The sequence below is a fragment of the Patella vulgata genome, chromosome 9 (genome assembly GCF_932274485.2).
Source record: "Patella vulgata chromosome 9, xgPatVulg1.2, whole genome shotgun sequence".
NCBI lineage: Eukaryota > Metazoa > Mollusca > Gastropoda > Patellidae > Patella > Patella vulgata.
The window spans coordinates 1,448,281-1,472,376 of record NC_065887.2 but is presented as its reverse complement, the minus strand read 5'-3'; the positions used below and the strand labels follow the sequence as shown (position 1 = coordinate 1,472,376).

General features: G+C 35.7%; 1 protein-coding gene across 5 annotated transcripts in view; it reads left to right on the top strand.

The window, feature by feature from the left end:
- The window catches only part of LOC126831548 (nostrin), a 72,265-nt gene that overhangs the window by 22,483 nt on the left and 25,686 nt on the right, over nucleotides 1-24,096 (top strand). Inside the window, exon 2 of one of the 5 annotated variants that reach the window (XM_056103205.1) lies at nucleotides 9,403-10,582. The exons of 2 other annotated variants lie outside the window; for them this stretch is intronic. In XM_056103205.1, the coding sequence (XP_055959180.1) occupies nucleotides 10,436-10,582 (147 nt within the window). In that variant the 5' untranslated portion in view covers nucleotides 9,403-10,435. Of the gene's footprint in view, nucleotides 1-9,402; nucleotides 10,583-20,656; nucleotides 20,674-23,797; nucleotides 23,962-24,096 lie in introns of those variants that run through there. 2 more of the 5 variants (XM_056103206.1, XM_050562096.2) reach the window with 2 other exon arrangements.

Below are 24,096 nucleotides of genomic sequence, written 5' to 3'. Positions count from 1 at the left end.
AGTCAAACTGACAATGTTTAAAACAGAGATTGTTCAGTGTTCTTACTAGGATATAAATTTTTCTGTCTTGTGTTTTAGGAGCCCACAGTCGATTAAAGCTTCTGTTTTTGGAAATAAATATCAAATTTTTCATGGCTTAATCCAGGCTAAAATGTGAGAGAAAAATAGGGTTTGACCTCCAGTTGACACAAAATATTATCGGGATTGGCCCTTTAAGAAATGAAAATATCAACGGTAGGTTATCTCCTATTAAAATACTTCAGCCAAATTATCTGTATTAAGGGTGTGACGACTAAGCAAATCTTGAACCGGTTAGTCGGCGGCTAAAAAACCGAACCGATTCGGTTTAGTCGGTAATGAAAACTAACTGAAAAATATTAGTCTTCCATAGTCTACAATACACGCTAATAGTAATATACTGGCCTTTATATACGGAGCTTAAAACTGTAATGGCGACATACATACAGTTCTATGTTTTATGTGTCCAGTACATTAAAAAATTTGGTTTTGTTTGTACTATGTAGTTTGTTCAAATCTCCTGTTTAACCTTTTTAATAAAAGTAATAAATACAACATATAAAAAACTTGAAACAATGACGTATTGATCAAAAATATTAGTGATAAACCGACGAGAAAGCGTATCTGGGCATCAGCTCAGTGCGCATGCCTATTGACCTAACCTGGAGGATTGCTTGTTTCTGATTGGGCACTTCAACCATTGACCTTAGCGACCGACCAATCAAATAACGTATTCTTAAAATAACTTCATTAGGTATGCAAAAACACACTCGCTTGTAATCGCGAGAATATTCACGACCGATTACGGAATATAGTATATATATACTGTCTCGTTATTATCATGATCGACCATTTATCAATGATGTAGCTTATTGCTTATTCACCCCCATAATTGTCAATCGTTAATACATGTATCTTTTTTTAAAAAAAACATGTTATAATATTCGGGCGACTGGTTTATATCATGCTGTATTTTTTAGACAACTATCGATTTCCCGAAACTTGAACCGGTTTGTAGGTAAAACCGAGCCGACTCCGACTAAACCGACTAATCGTCACACCCTTAATCTGTATAGGTGACAAATGTTTTCAAATTATAAATTCAGCTGATTTTTGTAAGTTCTGAATGGAATTGAACAATTTTAGACTGATATTAGCGATTCTGTTATATACATGTTATATAAATTACTGAGACCCTGGAGAACGGTGTGAGATTTAAATGTATGTATAATTATTGGGACCTTGAGGAAGCCAAATTTAAATAGATGACAATTTCAAACACTTTTATTTAATCATAAATTTTGAAAATTAGGACAATGCTACAAATTTTTGTATTCTTTGGAATATCTTTTTAATCTGAAGTACCGGTAAACAAAATACTTCAAAATTTGACCAACTGACAAAATATGACCAACTGGCAAAATATGACCAACTGATGACCAACTGACAAAATTTGAAGTGAAAGTTCTGCTTGGGTTGTATACTTATACTGTTATATCAAAATTCAAAATGTATACCTTTATATTTAAAGGTACCTGGTATAGTTACTGGTAACCAGGGCAGAAGGAGGGCAGATTTAAACCCTGGGGAGGAGGAGGGCAGATTTAAACCCTGGGGAGGAGGAGGGCAGATTCAAATAACTGACTATGATAGAAGCTGTAAAAATAAACATTTAATTCATGTTATTATTAATTAATTGACCTAGTTAATATTTAAAATATATGATCATATGATGTTATTATATTTAGCCTAGGGTATGATACAATCATGATGATATATCTGACCAACTCCAGTCGAGGAGGACTGTCTGTATTATAACCTGTTGTATGAAGGTTTAAATCTAGTCCTACATGTCTAACTTGTAACCGTTTGATACGACAGGGTGTGACAATATTATCCTTATTTAAATATGTTCAAGATTTAGATCTGGATGTTAGAATGTTGGCATAAGAAATAAACAGTTGGTGGAGATTACATGATATATGTGCCATAACTTAAAATACAGCCTCTCATCGAGCAATACAAGACTTGCAACTCAAACATTGGAAAAATTGTTCAAGATTTATTTGGAATACTGTGTTCTAAATTTATGTTAGATATTATGCCTAATCGAGCTATATAGGACTTGAAACTTAAATATTGGAAACATTGTGAAGAATTGTTTGTAATATACTGTGTTACAGATATAGTATAGATATAATTATACAATGTATCTGATCAAGCCATATAAGACTCGGAACTTAAATATGGGGAAAGTTGCTTTACGTTGTACTCTGTTAACTAATTTGGTACGTATGTATGGATATTACAAAGTGAAAATTAATTAGAGGTTTGATTTTGAGAAAAAGTTTTGAATTTGTAAATATCCATCTATGACTGGATATTTAACTGAAAGTTAGTGTTTGTATGAATCTAGAGTGTATTGGTGTATATTGTAAGGTATCTCTCATATTACTGATCGAAGTATCTACTGGCAGAAATGGCGATTCTTTTATATTCTTCAGAGACCTGTGGACCAAAATTTAAATGGGTGATATCTCTTCCAATCTAAATCTCTATTTCGGGAACTAGCCCCTTTTTCTGTGCGAAAATTGTAGATGAATATCAGTTGGCTTGTCGATCAACATTTGGTTTTAAGATTCTACGATGTATTTTTGCCGTTTCTGGTAGAAATATTGGTTAAGTTGGATCAATAGACCGGGAATTCTAAAGACAAACGAACTGTCAGTTATAACTTTGTGTCTGTCGTTAAAAACATTGAAAATTGAAAAAAAAAGGCCTATGATTGGCAGATATAATTTCAGGCAAGTATTTGTGTCTGATAATATCTGTAGCAGTTGTCTTGTATATCTTTAATGCATAGTAAAAACTGGTTAAAATGGATGGACGTTTTTTTTAGAGTAGATGAAGATTTAGTTGAAAATGTACAGAAAAAGGGACATCTACAGAGTTGCTATGTATACTTTCCATATAGGTCAGAAGTGGTATCAGTGTGTTCTAGAAGAAGTAAACCATCTGTCACTGATCTTGCCTTTTGAACAAATCTTTTTGGTTGATTTAAGAGTTGTTATTAAACTGGCAATAAGGATAGACAGAATAATTTGTCGTTAAATCGGTTTATAATCAAACTAATTATTGAATATTTATATTAAAGATGTATTATGTAAGAGCTCATTGCAAGTCTTTCTTTAGGCCTAAAATGTTATATAAATTATTAATTTGACATTAATTAAGACCATTATCAACTCTCAATGACATCGGATGGGTCTGATTTTAAGTACATGTAGATTTAAACTAAAAATGGTGAAGCAAGGCTAAGCCCCCAACAAACAGTACGGTGGTTATAATCACTGCATACATCTTGTCAAACCTTCAAAGGCTAATATCCTCACTTGGAATAAAGTAATTTGCATGAAATTTTCAATGTATTCGTTCGTTTTGCATTATCTACTTTTGACCTACTATAGCGAGAATGACCAGCTCTGTATTGAAATCTTACATATATATCTTTAATTTAGAAATTGTAACAGTTTAAGCTTGAATATTCTTGAATACTGTAATACCGTACCCATTGTGTATCTAACTTATCTTGGTATCCAACTAAGAATTCAAGTTTTCGGAAGGGACAAAAACCAAGGTTCTGTGTACACATTGGCGTGCACGTAAAAGATCCCTTGGCAGTTGAAATTCGATATTACAGTAGGCCTTAGTGTCGCTGTTCGGACAAAATTTCCATCATAGCACACTGTATGGTCTTCATTAGCCCAGTCCGAGCAAAACAGTAGGACGTTTAACCCTGTTTCATTTCATTTTTTTCAAGTGTTGTATTTGAGGAATATGGAAGTTTGTAAGATTCTATAAGTTTGTAGATGACCATTTTGTTTTAGCTCCGTACATCGACTGAACTATCTACTACCTGTGTGGACTTGGTTGTCAAGTGATAATTTTACCCACTGTCTGGTAGTAATTACTGGACAACCAGATGATGGTAACACAGCTGTGTAGAAGTTGGAAGTACCGGGGATATATGATTATATACAGGATGTTTCAATCTCCGTATAATAACATTCAATACTTTTATATCCTCAAGTTGTATTACCTAGTTACTAGTAGAGTTGTTGACATTATAACATTTCTGTTTATTTTATTTCAAATCTTCTGACTTGTGTTCAGGAGCCATGATGACTCGGTGAGTATAGGGGAGGTCTCTGGGTTCGAGGTCAGTGCTGGCCCTCAGGGTTGGCCTAGAAACTTCCTCAGGATCTTCCAGTATTGAGTACATGTATTTTAGATTTTTTGTTTTATTTTTTGATTTTTGTGTTTAGTAGGATGTGACATGAAATTCAAACTTCCTGTTCTCTCTGCCATGTTATTGTCTATGATAAACCGAGGTCCCGTGTACACATTAGGGTCCATGTGAAAGATTCCTTGGCAGTTGGAATTTCCCTCATAGCACAATGTATGGCGTATGCCTGTCTTCATTAGCCCAGTGTAGGAGCAGAACAGTAGGACGTTAAACCCCTTTTCATTTCATAATCGTCATGTTATTCATTAACCAGTAGCATCCTGGGAGTGTTGGATGGCCGATTGGTTTAACACATGTACTTTAGATCATAAGGTCTGTCATTGAGTCATGTGATGTGGTTTTGATTCCAAGCTTGTAGGTGACAGGAAGTAGGGTCACCTGTCCATCCTCATTTGTTTTCTGCAGGTTTGCTGCATTCCTCCCATTGCTACAGACCCACACTGGCAAGGGAATTATTGAAATAGTAATTGAACCATACGTTAGTCCTGAAAGGACCTACTTTGTGTCTAGTAGTTGCTGTAACACCTCTCCCTCTCTCTCTCTCTCTCTCTCTCTCTCTCTCTCCTATATTGTTATCCTACTGAACCACTTTAATCAGAGGATTAATTCGACTGCATTTCACTGATAGAATAAACTTGAAAACCCCCCCCCCCCCAACAAAACAGAAGTTTGTTTTGTGATTTATGTAGTTCCATAGGATGTGACATGACATTCAAACTTCCTTTATCACAGCTAGATTCATCATACCAGTAGCTATATAGTAGCATCGTCACTTTAATCAAAGGATTAATTCGACTAGAGTAGTCTGTAAATTATACAGATAGCTTTTGATGGTGTGTGTGTTTTTTCATGAAAAACGGATGCCATGTCTAAAACTGTGATTATTGACATGATTGCCGATGATATGGACGTTGTCCGTCCGATATTCAGATATTGTATCAGGATCTTGTATTCTCTCGTGTCTGAGCCAAGATAAGCTCCGAGTGATTTAAACAAGAGTTGTATTACGTTGAGATTTTGATTGTGCTGTCATGAGTAGAATGAGAGGATTTATCATGCAGACATGAAGATTGATCAATTTTAGGATTATCCGTGGTTACACATCTTTTTCTGAATTAAAGAACAACGGTGAGAAGTTTTATCAGTATAAGGTTAGAAGGCGCTGGTTATAAAGAGGCACCACAGCTCTCAACAAGAAAATAAATGTTATTTCTATTCTATATCAGAGAGAGAGAGAGAGCTCAGAGCGAGAGAGAGAGTTTAAGGTCCACTTGACACAAACTAGGTCATTTTGAGACTAACATGGTTTAATTTTATTTCATTAATTTGCTTGCGCGTTGGGGTCTTTAGCAGTGGGAGAAAACCGGAGGACCTGGAGAAAATCCATGAGGTTCGACAGGTGACCCGAAACCTTGTCAGTGTCACATACAGACAGGGAATCGAAACTTGATTCAATGACCTTATGAAGCAACGTGCATGCATTAACCATTCGGCCATCCATCCCTTGTTCTATATAAAAGAGACAGCGTGTTTCTTCACTACAGGAAACCAAACAGTTGAACATATTAATTTTAAAATAATTTCATAATATCATAACCAGGGTTTTCCTACAAGGAATTTGATAGTGCTATTTATCTTGATGTTAGAAAAATGGAAATATTCAATTTCAAACAAGTTAAAATGTCTAGGCTAAACACATTTTGGCATTTTGATCTAATAGGCCTACTTATGTAAACCCACTTATGGTTGCTTTATCCTGTGAAATCTGTAAAGTTGTAAAGAAGAGACCTTGATGTTAACAATTAGTGGTTATTGTAGTCTATATCAACAAGACTTTATAGGTTATGGTTAATTGTACTTGAGATCAATTAGTTAGTATTGTAGTCTGTATCAACAAGACTAATGATTAATTGTATTTTCAATGAGGGTAAATATTGTCGGTATATATTGTTATAATAATATGTAGTCATTGTGGAGCCACATTGGCTCATTTAACCTGCTACAAATGTTGGTCGAGAAAGTTCCTCATTAGGATTTCCCAGGCTGGCTTTCCCTTATGTCAGTGGTGCAGGATGGAAGGGCCTGGCAAAGCAATGCTCCTAGTTGTTCGGATGGTACAAAAAAAAGAAGGTCCAGTGTACATTTACATGTAAAAGAACCCTTGGCAGATAGAATTCGACAAAACACAGCAGTCTTAATTAGCTGGGTCTCTGCGTAAAACCCCTCTTCATTTCATTTCTACAGTCGGTGAAACGCCAATTATTTATTTGTTTGCAAAAAAAGCAGATCTGGGGCCTGTTTCACGAAATTTTAACTGAAGATAAAATCCAAATTTTAGTAGATACTTCAATTTTGATTGGCTAAGCACTAAAATTAATCTTATATTATCCAATCAAATTACTAAAATTTGAATTTTATCTTAGTTGAAATTTCGTGAAACAGTCCCCTGATTGTAAACTTTGAAGTAGCATAATCACATGTCCAACTGGCTAAATCTCATTATGTTTCACACAGATGTGGGAGCTGTGATGGCTCAGTGAGTTTGGCGCTGGTTCGCCAGTCTGGAGGTATTAAGGTCTGTTCCCGATATTGGCTGAAAAAGTTCCTCATGATTTTCTGGAGCGGTTTCCCCTTGTCAGTTGTGCAGGACTGAGGGCCTGACAAGGAAAACTGTCTAGTCGTTCGGATGGGACGGAAACCGAGGTCCCAGTTACACATTGGAGTGCACCTCAAGTAAACGTTGACAGTTGGAATTCGGCACAAAGCGTTGGCTGTAGTGCGTATGCCTATCTTCATTAGCCCAGTGGGTGCAGAAAAGAAGGATATATAAATACCATTTTATATCATTTGCCACAGATGTAAGAATTCTATAAGCCATGTAACATCTGTATCAAACGAATTAGATTCTATTTTATTATCTTTTTATTCTCTTTACTATTAAATGTCAAAACAATCTCTATAATTATTTATACTAATAAATGAATAACTCTAAATATGTGTTCATAAAAAATGGCACGTGTTCATTTATAGTTGATAAACTATACTGTGACAACAAACACTGTAATAATATCAAGCATGTGAATACCGGTAATATAGGAAGGAATTGTGGCCTAGTGGGTCTGGTAATTCAAGTCATGGGTTCTATCTGGGTGGGGGGGAGAGGATGGCCGAATGGTTTAACCTGTGCGTGTTGTATCATGAGTCAAGTGGGGTGCATGGTTTCAAATCCCCAAGTAGGATCGTCTGTCCAACCTAGTGGGTTTTCTTCAGCCCCTCCGGTTTCCTCCCACAGCTAAAGACCCCTATATGCAATCGAATTATTGACCCATATGTTAGTCCTGAATTGACCTAGTTTGTGTCATGTGTGCCGCTATATTTTCATGTGTTCCAATGTGTGCTGTTGGCAAAAAAAAGACTGAGAACCAATGCCATAGGGAATATACTAAGAGTAGGGATTAGTATATGATAGGGAATATATTATGAAGAGTAGGCATTAATGATATACCATAGGGAATATTGTAAAATAGGGATTAGTATATGATATATCCTAGGGAATATTAAGGTAGAGATGAGTTTTCCCTAGTGAATGTTGTGAGAGTAGGGATTAGTACAATTTATATGATATATATGCCATAGGAATTAGTGAATATTGTGAGATTGGGGATTAGTATGCGATATATATGATATACCATAGGAGTATGCGATATACTATAGGGAATATTGTTAGAGTAGGTATGATATACCATAGGGAATATATAAGTAAGAATAGGGATTAGTATGGAATATACTATAGGGAATATTGTTAGAGTAGGTATGATATATACCATAGGGAATATATAAGTAAGACTATGAACTATTACATGTATGTAATATACAACAGCCATCAGAATATTGTACAGGGCTGTGAAAAACCAGAATGCTATATAGTACAGTAGGTTATGAACTAAAATAGACCGATAAATCTGGACCACAGGTGAACAAATTATACCTGGCTATAATCTCAATCTGTTCCATTAAACCAAGGTTGTTTTAAACTAGAAGAGTTGTATTTACCTTGATCATCATGGATGAAGATGTAGCCAGTAAGCTTTATAAATAGCTGTTTATTTCTCCTAAATTTACTGCAACATTTTTTATTTGTTACCGTTAAAATTTTTTTGAAAAGAAAATATGCTAAAGATTTTTGCTGCTTTTGCAGTGTTTCCCTGCTTATTCATACCACTGTAACTTCTGTTATTTATTCTATAAAGTTCAGTCTTTGAAATATTTAACAGTGAATTTATGACTTAGTTTTATTCACGACATCTTCAGATCATTATTAAAACGATTAAGTCAATTTCCAACAAGGAGTTCACAAGAAATATCCCATTTAATAGGGGACTTCCTCCTCTTTGTATTCATCAACAATTGTACACATTTCTAAAGCTCACAACAGCTACATGTACCTGGATAATGTGCTCATGTGCGCTTTATAAAGATATATTATAGAGCGAGACAATATAACATTTACATAATAAAAAGAGATAAAAAAAAAACCCAGCATACTTGATAGAATATTATAAATAAAAATTGTTATTTGGATGGAATTAAAGGGTGGGGAGGGGGGAAGACGGCTGAATGGTTAGCACATGTGCTCTATATCATAAGGTCTGTCATTGAGTCAACTGGCATGGTTTCGATTCCACGGTTGTACGTGTAGAGTCGCCTGTCCAACCTTGTGGGTTTTCTCCGGATCCTCCAGTTTCCTCCCACAAAATACCCCTACGCGCAAGTGAATTATTGAAATAAAATTGAACCATATGTTCGTCCCGAATTGACCTAGTTGTTGTCATTAGAAATTAGATATTTAAGTGGTAACAGAATTTTAGATTGTAATAAATCATAGAAAGTCAAGTTAAAGAAGTTTTGTTATGTAAATGAAAATCCGATTGATTTGTATTAAAATTTATTTTGTGTAGAGAAGTTGAGTTGTTAGAACTGGGTAAATTTTATTTCTGATCCATTTGTTGCGTTGTTAAGAGCAGAGAAGTTTGAATAACATATTTGAAGTGTGATAATGATTTTGTTTATCCATTCAGATGTATACTGCACACCTATAGTTGTGACTAGGTGATCTAGCCCATCCCTCCTATAGTTCCATAGCCTGGGAAATATTGTAACTATTGTGTTCATCAGGTCCATTGTGAGAGCACATGTTTATGTGACGACTATTAAAGTGACAATATTAACAGAAACTAGACGAATAAATCTCAATGGAATGATTAATAAACTATGACAGCGTAGTAAAATGTACAATATTGGATGATTTTATGGGAAGACTATTGAAGTGACAATATGATGTAGAAAGTTGAATGTATAAAAAATTGATAAACTACAGCGTTTAATTAGGATGTTTTAAGATTTGTTGAACTGCATTATTATTATAAATGTATGATCAGCAGACCATGGTGTCGTTTATTTTACGCAGTTTTTAACTAAACTTCACTAGATATGAAAGGAAAGAAACTTACGATTAATTATCACATAATTTAACAGGTTTTGTGTCTGTGATAAGGAAAAATAGACAGTACAGTTTAATTGGGATAAGTTTATACATGTTATTATATGAATAGCCGACCATGGTTTCGTTATTTACCCGGTTTCTAGTTAACTTCACCAGCCGTGAAAGGAAGGAAATTTTTTGTTAATTATCAACTTTACTTTGGAGGAGGAAAGAAACTTATAGGTAATTATTCTGATTGCCTTACTATACTTTGTCCCGGTGATAAGGAAAATGAAATTTTGTGATTTTTTAAATGGATCTATTTACTTACCCGAACCTTAATTATTACAGAATTTACGTTATTTCATCTCGGGGATAAGGAAAAACTTTTGTGATTTTAGAAATGGATTATCAGAATTTTTTTTTTTACCTGACCATTGATGGATTAACTGTCAAATGATGATCTCTACACCTGGATTAGGATTAGCCTCACCTATACCTACAAGATTTACAATAATTATGGAATAGTGTGTTTTGGATAAATTCTTTTTGTGCTTCCAAAAGATGGATTAATTGTAGTGTGTTTGGGAAGATGACTTGAGAAATCAACGTAAAGTAAATCACCAGGCATGAATCATCCACCAAATTGTAAGAAGTGTCACTCACGACAACGAAGCGGAAGTCGGATACGTCGAATATCGAATATTATGCCGTCTCCGATACAAGAGGCTATCAATAGTTACATGCTGCCCTTTCCACCGGAGAAAATAGCACAGGTATGCAAATATTACATGGTGCATGATAAATGAGATTTTTAGCATGTTGTTAAAATGTGCCATATTTTGTGCCAAGTATCGAGTTTGTATGCTTGTTATTTCATGAATATCGAATATCATGCTGTCCCCTAGACAAGAGGCTATATAAACAGCACAGGTATGCAAATATTAAACATACATTATGCAAGAGCTAAATCTGCCTATTACAGGTCTTTCTTTAGGCCTGAAATGTTATCTAAATTATTAATTAGACATTAATTAACTTATCCAGACCATAATCAACTCCCGATGGCATTGCTAGCCTGCAATGTTTGTTGGATTAGGTTCTGATTTTCTGTTCGACTTCCATTCATAATTGTCCCCCGCCTTTCGAAGAAAGCAGGGGACTATTAAAATGTGTTCGTCCGTCTGTCTGTCCGTCCGTCTGTCTGTCCGTCACACTTTTTGGGACACAATAACTCTCTTCCTAATTGAGCTAGAATGTTCAAACTTGGTGTATGTGTTTATTAGGTCAATGCCTTAATGGAGTTCGAAGATGAGCATTTTCCGCTTAGGGTAAGCAGAGATAAGCAATTTGATTGGTTGATGCTTTGGGACACGATAACTCTCTTCCTAATTGGGCTAGAATGTTCAAACTAGGTGTATGTGTTGATTAGGCTAATGCCTTGATGGAGTTCGAAGATGAGCATTTTCCGCTTAGGGTAAGCAGAGATAAGCAATTTGATTGGTTGATGCTTTGGGACACGATAACTTTTAATTGAGCTAGAATGTTCAAACTTGGTGTATGTGTTTATTAGGTCAATGCCTTGATGGAGTTCGAAGATGAGCATTTTCCGCTTAGGGTAAGCAGAGATAAGCAATTTGATTGGTTGATACTTTGGGGCACGATAACTCTCTTCCTAATTGAGCTAGAATGTTCAAACTTGGTGTATGTGTTGATTAGGTCAATGCCTTGATGGAGTTCGAAGATGAGCATTTTCCGCTTAGGGTAAGCAGAGATAAGCAATTTGATTGGTTGATGCTTTGGGACACGATAACTTTAGTTCTAATTAAGTGAGATTGATGAAACTTGGTGTATAGTTTCATTACAGTAATACCTTGACTAAGTTTGATAATGAGCATTTTCTGCTCAGGGTGAGCAGAGCGATACGCAATTTGATTGGTCGAGACTTTGGAAAACAATAACTCTCCTACTTTGATTGTCCCCGCCTTTCGAAGAAAGCAGGGAACTATTAAAATGGGTTCGTCCGTCTGTCTGTTTGTCTGTCTGTCCGTTCCGCTTATTTGTGATAAATTTATATGTGTCCTCTAATTATTTTCCTATTTCGGCGGGGGACATCAGCCTCACTGTTGGCTTGTTTAATCATGAAATGGATAATCGAGACTATGGTTGTTTTATCGTACTGACTTTAGTAATGATGATCGAGACTAGGCCGAAAATTCAATCGCTAAAATCTTGGTTCCGAGTTGATCAATTTGACTGAAATTTTCAAAAAATTTACTTTACATTATCTAGTTTTTAACTATTATAGTGAGAACTGCCAGCTCTTTATCCAATCTCCCATAATGTATCTTTAATGTAGCATGTTGTTGAAGTGTACTGTATCTAGTTCCAAGGATTGTTGTTCTACTCAACATTTATCTTTCAATATCAGTAGCTAGAGAATGGCTTTCATCATGGTTATTAAAGCTTTTTAGCCAAGTTCAATAAATGCTTTCATTTATTTGATTTGAGTTAAGTCAGAAAAAAAAACAGAAATACATGCACAGAAGATTACACAGTATTAGACCTGTATGCGCTTGCTAGTTGTTATTGCCAACTGGTTTTTTATTGAGTTCAGATAGTTCATCTTTCAGGCATGCTAGCAGTTCGGTGTTTTATTATAAATGTATTGACGGATTAGAATTGAAGATGGCGGGATGGGGGTAGGTGGCCGGCCAACTGATTTAACGTGTGCATGTTAGATCGCAAGGTCTGTCATTGTGGTTTCAATTCCCTGCTTCCATGTGACAAGGAGTAAGGTCGCATGGCAAACCTTGTAGGTGTTTTCTGGGCCCTCCAGTTTCCTCCCACTTTTTTAAATAAAATTGAACCATATGTTACATGTAGTCCCAAAATGCTCTATTTTGTGTCTATTCATCTTCAATTTCCCATAGCTGGACCATGGTTTGACATTTACTCTATTCCTTGTCAACCCTACAGTGTAAGCCAGACTTGAAACATCCCAAAGGTTCGATCTAACTGGGTTGTGTTCAAACCTTGGACGTGCTAGATGCGAGTCCATGATCCTGTGTACAATCTATATTACGCTGCTGAGTTTTATAAATTAACTGAAGTTCTATACTAATACAAGTCATAAATTAACATATAGTTCTATTCTGATACAAGTTCTATTCTGATACAAGTTCTATTCTGATACAAGTTCTATTCTGATACAAGTCATAAATTAACATAAGTTCTGTTGTGAAACAAGTAATAAATTAACAGAAGTCCTATTCTGATACAAGTCATAAATTAACAAAGTCCTATTCTGATACAAGTCATAAATTAACAAAAGTTCTATTCTGATATGATTCATAAATTAACATAAGTTCTGTTTTGATACAAGTCATAAAATTGGGTAGATATATTTCCTGGTATTCCTATTTGTAGTTCCTGGTATATATGACATAAATAGAGCATGGCTATATATATTGTTAAATATTGTTTGAATCGTGATATACATGTATGGTGCAGTTTTTTCTTTAAACTGACAAAGTTTATTATCCTCTTCTGCTTATATTGTAGATGTTCGAGTATGTGTACTTAAATATATTAAAACTGTTGTTTGAAGATATCTGAATGGGTGTAAACAGTTATATATTTTGTTTAATTTAGATGATCTTAGAATCAAAATGAATTCCATACATGTATGTTAGCCAGGGGGAGACATTCATGGTTATGAAAGGGAGTTTAACCTTTTATTTTAAAAAATATCATTGCTTATTTATTTATATTAAAAACTGAAATGTACTATATTGCCTGGGACATTTTAGGTCAATTTGGTAAGTATGGCATGATGTTTATTTTAAAAGTTTTTTTAAGTGTCCATTTTAGAAGGTGTTAAAAGATAAATAACTACATATATATTGCAGATGGCCTACTGATTCTAAAACCTGTTTTCATTGTACACTTTTTTGTCAGTTACATGGAAACGGACCCATTACCTTGGCATTAGCCAGACTGTTTCCCCTGCGAAAACATGTGCGGAAACACTGCAAAAACGAGTACATGGAAACGGACCTAAGAGGGTGGGGTAAATTAACATAGAATAAATTATTGGCATATGTAACAGGTAGACCTTGTCATCTACCCTGCACACTACACCACTTACTCCCCACTCTCCTGACAGGGGGGAAACATAAAGATGTAGGATAACTTGGATAAGGCCTATATAGACTGATCATTTATTCTGTCATTCCTGGCCTCATGGCTTCTGCCTCCCACATGGCGATAATCATCGGTGGTCTGTTTATATCACTGGTCCAAATAAAATAGATATTAGTTTCTAGATCCTTCACATAAATAATTCATCAGCTTTTAATAGGAAAAAGGAAGTTTTATTACTTCAAATGTTTAAAGAGTTTTTAAAGAGTCAATATCACTTTCAAAAATAAAACAAAATGGTGTTAACCTGCCACTATTCTGCACTGACTGGTCTAATGAAGATGGGCAGGCAGTGTGCCATGAGGGAAATTTTGTCTGGACATCGGCAAACTGGCCTACTCTTATTTCGAATTCCAACTGCCAAGGGTGTGCATGGTACTTCAGTTTTTTGTCCCATCCAAACGACTATACAGTATCCCTTGACCGACCCTTTGTCTTCACCAATAATCATAAAGTGTATTCATGACATCACACTCTAAATATGTGGCTAATTTTGATACCAAAAGGGGGGTTAGATGGCCGAATGGTTAGCACGTGCGTGCTGTATCATAAAGCCTGTCATTGAGTCAACTGGCGTGGTTTCGAATCCCCGGTTGTACGTGACAAGGAGTAGGGTCGCTCGTCCAACCTCGTGGGTTTTCTCCGGGTCCCCTACACGCAAGCGAATTATTGAAATAAAATTAAACCATATGTTAGTCCCGAAATGACCTAGTTTGTGTCTACTGGACGTTAAACCCCATTCTTCTCTCTCTCTCCCTCTCTCTCTCTCTCTCTCTCTCTCTCTCTCTTTTTGATACCAAAAACATGTAACTTGAATATGATTATATGAGGCTTGTTTTCTGTGATTAGATATAAAGTTGGTTTCAGTCATGTTGTATATATATATATAAAACTAGCAGTAACTAGGAATAGGAATGTTTATAACCGTAAGGTAAATATTTACAATAAAAACATGGGATCAGGATGTTGAAGTTTACATTCTGTTTTAAACTTTACAATAATTATATTTTAACCTTCTTTCTTCACGTATACAGGTTTACGTTTTAACACAAGAAAAATACACAGGCCTTATATTCACTGATATACACACCTGATGTAGATTTGGGGGGAATGGGATATTGCCTACCAAAAGTGTCTGGGCATGCTGTGAACCTCCATGTGAGCTCAGGGCCCAATGTCTTGTTTAAAACGTTGTGAAATATTTATTATAATGTTGAGATGGTTGAATGTGGTTTTAACACAAGATAAATACTTCACTAATTCACTAAACTAATGTACAGAACAATAGCTAAAGTAGATTAGGAGAATAAAATACACATTTAGGGGAGGGGTGGGCAGGTGCATAGATTCTGTAAAATACATTAACATTATTCACAGAAGGGGAAGGGGGTGGATGGTCGAATGATTAGCGCGTGCGCGTTGTATCAAGGTCTGTCATTGAGTCAACTGCTGTGGTTTGGATTCCCTGGTTGTACGTGACAAGGAGTAGGGTCGCCTGTCCAACCTTGTGGGTTTTCTCCGGGTCCTCCAGTTTCATCCCAATGTTAAAGACCCCTACGCACAAGCGAATTATTGAAATAAAATTGAACCATATGTTAGTCCCTAAATGACCTAGTTTGTGTCGAGTGGATGTTAAACTCCATTTGTCTCTCTCTCTCTCTCTTATTCACAGAAATAATGTACATAGGCATAGGCAGCTAAAGTAGATTTATAGGAGGGGCAAGCAGAGCGCACAGATTTTGGAATAGGATATTACCTGGTGGATGGTAAATAATAAGTCTGCTGGGGGTTGGTGGCGAGCTGTGGCCCTCCCAGGGCACGAAGCCCAGTTTAAAATCTGCTAGATAATGATTATTATAATGGGGAGGTCATTGAAGTCCATATGTTTGTTAAATGTAAATCAGGTAAATGATATTAGCGCCGATGTTGTACGATGCCTGTCCAATCACTCAGGTATTTAAACCTCAATTTATAATGTGACAGTAACTGGGGAAATACGCAGGAAATGACATCATATCCTTCGATATAAAATGTACTGGAAGTTGTCTTTTCTTATTGACATTTATAACCCAGACGAACCCTTCCTGGCGTGTTTTATGACATGACACTGTCGTCATGTAGGTTGTTCCTGGCTTGTTTTATAACATGTTGTTTTATTTTACATATGTTATTGTTTGGTTTACCTGTCGCTAGTTGCTAGTATATTTGTATACAAGGTATCATCACTATAACTCAGGTATCATTTAGTGTTGGGTAACTGTTTACTTTCACTAGAATTGTTGAATAATTAACAGACTAATTAGTTACTCAACACCCCTAGTGAAAGTAGTAAACCTGACAATCATTATCTAATTTAGACAGACCCTTTAAACTACACAACAGTAGTTATCCAATAACTTTGATAATTGTCAATAAATTTGAACAATTTGCCAATAATGGTTTAAAACTAAACATTATATACAAAAACTGATTAATGATGTATAATGTCAGGTACAAAACATATATATATATATATCTATATACATGTATGTCAGGTAATTACAATAAAAGTCAATAAAAGTTTCTTTTTCTAATTGATGGTTAGAATCAGTAACACTTGTTACAGTGACTTGTCAGGTGGTAACCTTGTGACAGTGACTTTCCAAATGGTAACCTTAGGACACAGACTTCTCAGGTGGTAACTTACAAGGTGGTAACCTAAGGACAGTGACTACCCTAAAAACATATAAGAAATGAAATGAAATGGGTTAAACGTCCTAGCTACTGTTCTGTACTGACTGGGCTAATGAAGAAGGACATATTATACATGGTCTGAAAGTGATGGAAATTGACCAATCCCAACATAAGTTATGGCCATCTTAATTTCTCATTACTTCCTACTTTCCGTTGATTACACACAACCATCTTTATTGTTGCTAAGCACCTGATGGATCACAGCCATCTTTATTGTTGCTAAGCGCCTGATGAATATCAAGCTCACATCGTATCTGACCTAGGTGTTTTGTTCGCCTAAATTACAGTCTTTAAGAAAAGTTTTTATGTAAGGAAAATGATGATAGACCTTCTAGAATATTGAAGCTTGATAGATTTAAACCAGTATACTTTCATTGTATCAAAAAGGCATGAACCTATAATCATGCGATCTAGAACGGTTATTTTGAGATAAAAATGAAATGAAATGGAAGTTTATTCTTCTTCTGTTGGTGTTTACTGTCCGCTTCCTCCTAAGATGATATCACAGACACGTTTGCTTATTATTTTTAATATCTGATCACAGGGGTCATTCCTGTTGGGGAAACTGGAGTACCCAGAGTAAAGCCACCAGGTTGAGAAGGTGCCCCCCATCTACAAGGCACGTACACTCACACCAGGGAGCTCGAAGAAACAGTATGTTATGGCGACTTCTTGGCGTGCCATGCACTGACCTGTGAGTAAACCACTAGAAACGCCAACGCTGATTGCTTAATCAATGTCTGACATCATAGGGCCAAAAGCCGTTCGTACAATGTCTGACAGGACATTCCACTACAACCGGTCATATCTTCGTGTAGTGTTGGCCATCAAAAGTATAAAAAAACAAAACGAAGTATAGATCTGTAGTTTAATGAGGGTAAAACATCGTATTATTCTACGGATTTCACATACTGCCCTTTATCTTGCTGTGATCACTATATACGTATCAGCAATATAAACTAAATGATTTGAAATACTGCTGGGGGGGTTGGATGACCGAATGGTTAGCAGGGTCATAGATTTCATCAAATACATAAACCTTATTTACAGAAGGGGGCGTTGGATGGCTGAATGGTAACATGTGCGCGTTACATCATAAAGTCTGCTATTGAGTCAACTGGCGTGGTTTCAATTCCCCGATTGTACTTGATAAGGAGTAGGGTTGCCTGTCCAATCTCATGAGTTTTCTCTGGGTCCTCTGGTTTCCTTCCAATGCTAAAAACCCTATGCGCAAGCGAATTATTGAAATAAAATTAAAACCATATGTTAGTCCCAAAATGACCTAGTTTGTGTTGAGTGGATATTTCTTTTAACATCTTTTAACATCCACTCAACACAAACTAAGTCTCTCTCTCTCTCTCTCTCTCTCTCTCTCTCTCTCTCTCTCATATCATCAAGGGGGGTTTATCTGTCCAGGATGCATATTAATTGTAATTAAGAAATCTGACATACTGCCCTTATCTTGCCTTTTGAACCTTTCTTTAATCAGTTTTATAACCATGGTAAACGATAATACATGTAGCCATTAATATATTACTCTAACCCATTACATTAATGATATTACAATATTCACTAAACATGTGGTGGTCATATGTATAAGAGGCCAACTGACAGAGAAATATTCTTGGTAAATTGTTTTTGATAAATGTCAGATAGCCATGAATCCAACTTGGTTTAATATATTCTGAATGTATACGTGTTAAAGATACATTATGTATAGGATTTAGATAAAAGTGTTAGCTTTAATAGTTCAATAAGAGATAATGAAAAATTCATAATATGAAAATTTGAGTCAAATTACTTTTTATTCTGAGCGAAGTTTGAAGTTTTGAAGAGAAATAACCCAAATTATCTCTGCTGATTGACAGTTCATATTCTTGATGGAGCCAAGGTGGCTAAGTGAGTAAGACATTGGCTCGCTAACCTAATGATTCTGTGTTCTATCCCTGCATTGGCTGAGAAAGTTGATGAGGATTTTCCGGTGCTGCTCCCCCTTGTCAGAGGGACGCATAGTCGTTTGGATGGGATAAAAAACCCAGGTTCCGCATTCACATTGGCGTGCATGTAAAAGATATCTTGGCAGTTGGAATTTGATATAAGAGTAGGCCGTAGTGCTGCTCTCCGGACAAAATTGCCCTTTATAGCACACTGTATGGCGTCTGCCTGTCTTCCTTAGCCCAGTCGGAGCAGAACAGTAGGACGTTAAATTTCATTTCATTTTCTCTTTTTTCGGTTCTTTGATCGGAAGTCAATGTGAGGGTCAGCCATGTTCGTGTTGAACGGCAATATGGTGGGCATTGTCTAATCCATTCAATATCTAAGCCATCTGCTTTTATAGAGGATTGATTCTGATATTTTTGTCATGTGAATGAATGTGTAAATGATGAATTATATAACATTTAAGCCAGAAAAATGTATACAATGGACAAATTTAGGTCTGGCATGTCTGTTTAATATTCTGAATCTCCTGTGTTAACCAAGGATGGATATTACCTGTTATTACCTAGATATTGTTTCCTGTTAGCATACATCTGTCTACTTTACTAGAATATAAAAAATTTAAAGGGACATTATGGAAGATCAGATAAAGAACTGGCAGTTCTCACTATAATAGTTCAAAACGAGATAATGTAAAGGGAATATGCTGAAAACTTCAGTCATATTGCACTATTCTGAACCAAGATATTAGGGTTTGAATTTTAGGTCTAGCCTTGATCATCATTATTGAAGTCGGTGCAATAAAAAACATACAGTAGTCTTGATTATCCATTTTTGGATTATATCATCAATCAGCATTGAGCAGCAAATCGGATTCAAATCCAGTGAAAATCCGATAAATGTCTAATTAATACTAATTAATACTAATTAATAATAATTATAACATTTCAGATCAAAAGAAAGACCTGCATAATGCACATGTATGTTTAAAGAGGATCCAGGGGGGTTGGATGTTTGAATGGTTAGCATGTGCGTGCTGTATCATAAGGCCTGTCATTGAGTCAACTGGCGTGGTTTTGATTCCCCGGTTGTACGTGACAAGGAGTTGGGTTGCCTGTCCAACCTCGTGGGTTTTCTCCGGGTCCTCCGGTTTCCTCCCGCTGCTAAAGACCCCTACGCACAAGCGAATTATTGAAATAAAATTTAACCATATGTTAGTCCCGAAATGACCTAGTTTGTGTCGAGTGGACATTAAACCCCATTTCTCTCTCTCTCTTTAAAGAGGATCCATCTTTTAAATTTTACCTCAATTAAATTTATTATGAATATGTGCAAGCTGCCAAGTTGAAATGTAGCTGGCTTCCGACCCACTCTCGGATGTGACAAGAAGTTGGGTCGCATAGCTAAAGATCCCTACACACAAATGAATTTAAAAATAGAATTTAATCATATGTTGGTCCCAGAATGGCCAAGTTTGTTTCAAGTGGATGGTTAAGTGTGTGTGTGTGACGGTATAATACAAGATAGAACTTGAAGATTCTCTTTAAGGCTACATCTACATGTATAATACGATCTGACGATCTGACGTAAGACCATGGTAGGATGGTTTATACTTCATCTACTACCTACCTACATACATGCATAGATATATATAAACATGGTATTGTATACAGTGTGTAGTTATAGGTGTGTTTAACAGTTTAAACACTTACAGATGATGATGTATACAAGAGGAGGGAAGGATGTATACAATCCAACCACAGATTCTCAATAGTTTTAACAATTTGAAGTGTGTGTATTCGTGAGATTTTTCAAATCGTGAAATAAGGTGTTATGTTAGTTTTAACCGTAATAAGTAGGTGGATTAGTGATGTTTTTTTACAAAAATAAATTTGTTTTTGTGCTGGTTGATGATAGACAAAGAGGGAAGGATGTAGAAGGATAGCAGATGTTCAATAGTTTAGTTTTAACAATAATAAGTATAGTTGGATTGGTGAGATGTTTTACTAATATATTATTAAAGATGTACTGGTTGTAACGGTAATAAGTATTTAGATTAGTGAGATGTTTTAATAATATATTTAGAGATGTACTGGTTAAAACAGTAAAGAGTAGTTGGATTGGTGATGGTTTGTAAGTCATGATATTCGGTGTTGTGCTGGTTGTATAGTTGTTCTTCGTTGAGGAGGAGAGAGCATGCTACAAGGTGAATATACAAACAACTGGCAGATTCTTAATAGTTAACGTTTGAACAATAATAACTAGTAATTGGATTGGTAAAATATTTTTGAATAATGAAATTCAGTGTTGTGCTTGTAAAAAATGGTTTGATTGTTGAGATTTTTTAAGTTTTGACAATTCAATGTTTTACTGGATTTAACAGTATGAAGTGGGTGGATTAGTGAGATTTTTAAGTACTGATATTTCAGTGTTTTACTGGATTTAACAGTATGAATGAAGTGGTTGGATTGGGGAGATTTTTTAAGTAATGAAATTTTTGTTCGGTGTTGTTTACAACAGTAAAATGTGGTTGGTGAAAGTTTTGAAGTAATGAAATTCTGTGTAGCGCTGGTTATAACAGTACATCGTTGTTATTCTTGGTTGATATAAGAAATATTTTTATAATGAATCAATGGAAAAACAGAGGAGTTTTATTATCAGTTGAGTTTGCATTGAGATAAAGTGGTACTTGGATGAGTGAATACCGTTTTAGGTTTGGTATTCCCATTATGCTGATAATGTTACTCTTATGTTTTTTGAAGAAGGTTGATTTTGAAACTAAATATTTAGTCTTAGGTTAAGATTTCCCAATGAGCTGGTGTTGGAAGCTGAAGAATGTTTACTAAGATAGACTCTCTTATCATCCCAGACCTTGATATTTGGGAACTAAGTGCCTGTTGCCATCAGGAAAATCTTTATTTCATGATAATCGAACTTGATATGAAACTGGTTCTAGAATATTATATATCATTTATCCATCATTTATTGGTGAAATTCACTTTAAGAAATGAAATAAAAAAGGGATTTAAGGTTTTACATTTCCGCATCAACCAAGTGTTAATGCAGACGGGCGATCGCCATGAAGTGATGAGTCAAATGTATGCCAAGACGGTGGTGCTACGATCTACTCTTATTTCGAATTCAAAATGTCTTTTGCTTGCATGCAAATGTGAACATGGGACTTTTATGTTTTATCGTCATATCGGAACAACTGGACTTCAGGCTCTCTGTCCGCACCACTGACAAGGGGAGGCAACCATGTTGAAAAATCCAGAGGAAGTTTCTCTAAACACCAGGATCGAATGTAGTACATCTTGGTCAGTGAGCCAAAGCCTTATTCACTCAGCCACATCACAGCTCCCTACTACTTGTATTCCCTGGTTGTAAGTGACAAGGAGTAGGGTCGTCTGTCGCCGTGGGTTTTCTCTGGGTCCTCTGGTTTCCTCCCACTGCTAAAGACCCACACGCGCAAGCGAATTATTAAAATAAAATGGAACCATATGTTAGTCCCGAAATTACCTAGTTTGTGTCGAGTGGACGTTGAACCCCATTTTCCTCTCTCCCCACTACTTGCAGCGATAGAAAGTGATAGTTTGAACTTGAATTCCAAATTATGTGTTTGTCATCCTTGTTGAAAGAGATGTTTTAATTTTAGGGTGTTCTATGGAACTGTCCATTTTGTCATCTTTTGCATTTTGTTTGTTGAGTCAACAGTCTGATACATGTAGGAGAAGTTAGGAGTATTCTCAATAATTTTACATAAAAATACATTTGTATAATACTAATTAAGGCACAACATTCTTAAAAGTAAAAAATGTGCGCTATTTTAAAGCCTCAACATGCCAGAATAAAGGTCAAACAGAGAGCTTAATACATGTTTGACCTTAATGTGAAAAGCGTTGTTATAATGTTATTAAGTACATCAGCATATAAACAAAGAAATGCTCGAAGAATGGGTTGACGGTTGGCGTGTATGAAAAAGATTTAAGGGCATTAAGTAAGATTTGGATTAAGAGTTGACAGTTCTCGCTATAATAGTTACAAAGTAGATAATGAAAAGGGAATATGTTGAAAATTTCCGTCAAGTTACTTCACTCTGAGCCGTATTATCGTGGTTAGAAGTACAGTGCAGTCTCAATTATTCATTTTTCCAATAAATCATCAATAGCAAAACATATTTAAATATACTTAATATTGGAGCCCTCCGATGTCATCGAGAGTTGATTATGGTCTGGATAGGTTAATTAATTTCTAATTAATAATTTAGAAAACATTTAAGGCCTAAAGAAAGACCTGCAATAGGTAGATTTAGCTCTTGCATAATGTATGTGTAATATCCTTATATTGGTCTAAGACCTATACAGGGGGATCGGTGACCGAATGGGTTATCATGTGCGTGCTGAATCGCAAGTTCTGTCATTGAGTCAACTGGCGTGGTTGTATGTGACAAGGAGTAGGATCGCCTGTCCAACCTCAGGGGTTTTCTGCTAAAAGACCCCTACGCGCAAGCGAATTATTGAAATAAAGTAGAACCATATGTTAGTTCTGAAATGACCTAGTTTGTAGCCAGTTCTCTGTGGCCAAATGGTTTCACATGTGCATGTTGGATCCCATGATCTGTCATTGAGTCAAGAACATGACAAGGAGTAGGGTTACCTGTTGAACCTTGTGGGTTTTCTCCGGGTGCTCGGGTTTCCTCCCAAAGTTAAAGACTACGAGCAAGCGAATTATTGAAATATAATTGAACCATATGTTAGTCCCAAAATTAACTAGTTTGTGTCGAGTGGACGTTAAACCCCATTTCTCTCTCACTGTCTTTAAGACCTATACAAGAAACCAGCGGTAAGCAATCAATGTATTAAACAACAATAACTTAAATCAGAAATGATCCATGCAAAAAATTTATTGACCCAATTAATGTCTTGATAAAAATAGTGTTCCTATAAATGTTGGTGTTTTAAGTGTGTATAAATGGCCTGCATCTAACTAACAACTGTACAGTGAGTGGTGTGATGTTATTATCATGATGAGGATAAGATACAGAGAGAATTGAGGATATTTTTAGAGAAAATTTGACCGACAAATGTTTTAACAACTGACAGTGAACATATCAGCTGTTTAAATTTAGCTCGTCTGCTTGCTGAGTGTGGATTGTAGACACACAGACGTTCTCTCTCACTCGCGTTTATTCAAGTTTTATCCTGAAATCAAACTTCCGTCTGTGTTGTAAATTTTATATAACATTTGAATGGATTTGGATGATGTTATCTCTTTGATAATTGTGAGTTTTAATATTTTAAAAACTTCATGCATTGTGAGTTTTTGTTGTGTTGCTGTGGATGACTTTGATATTTAATAATTTGGAGGAATAATACTTGAATTTTTAGGAACTTACTTCACATGTTAAGGGTTGTTT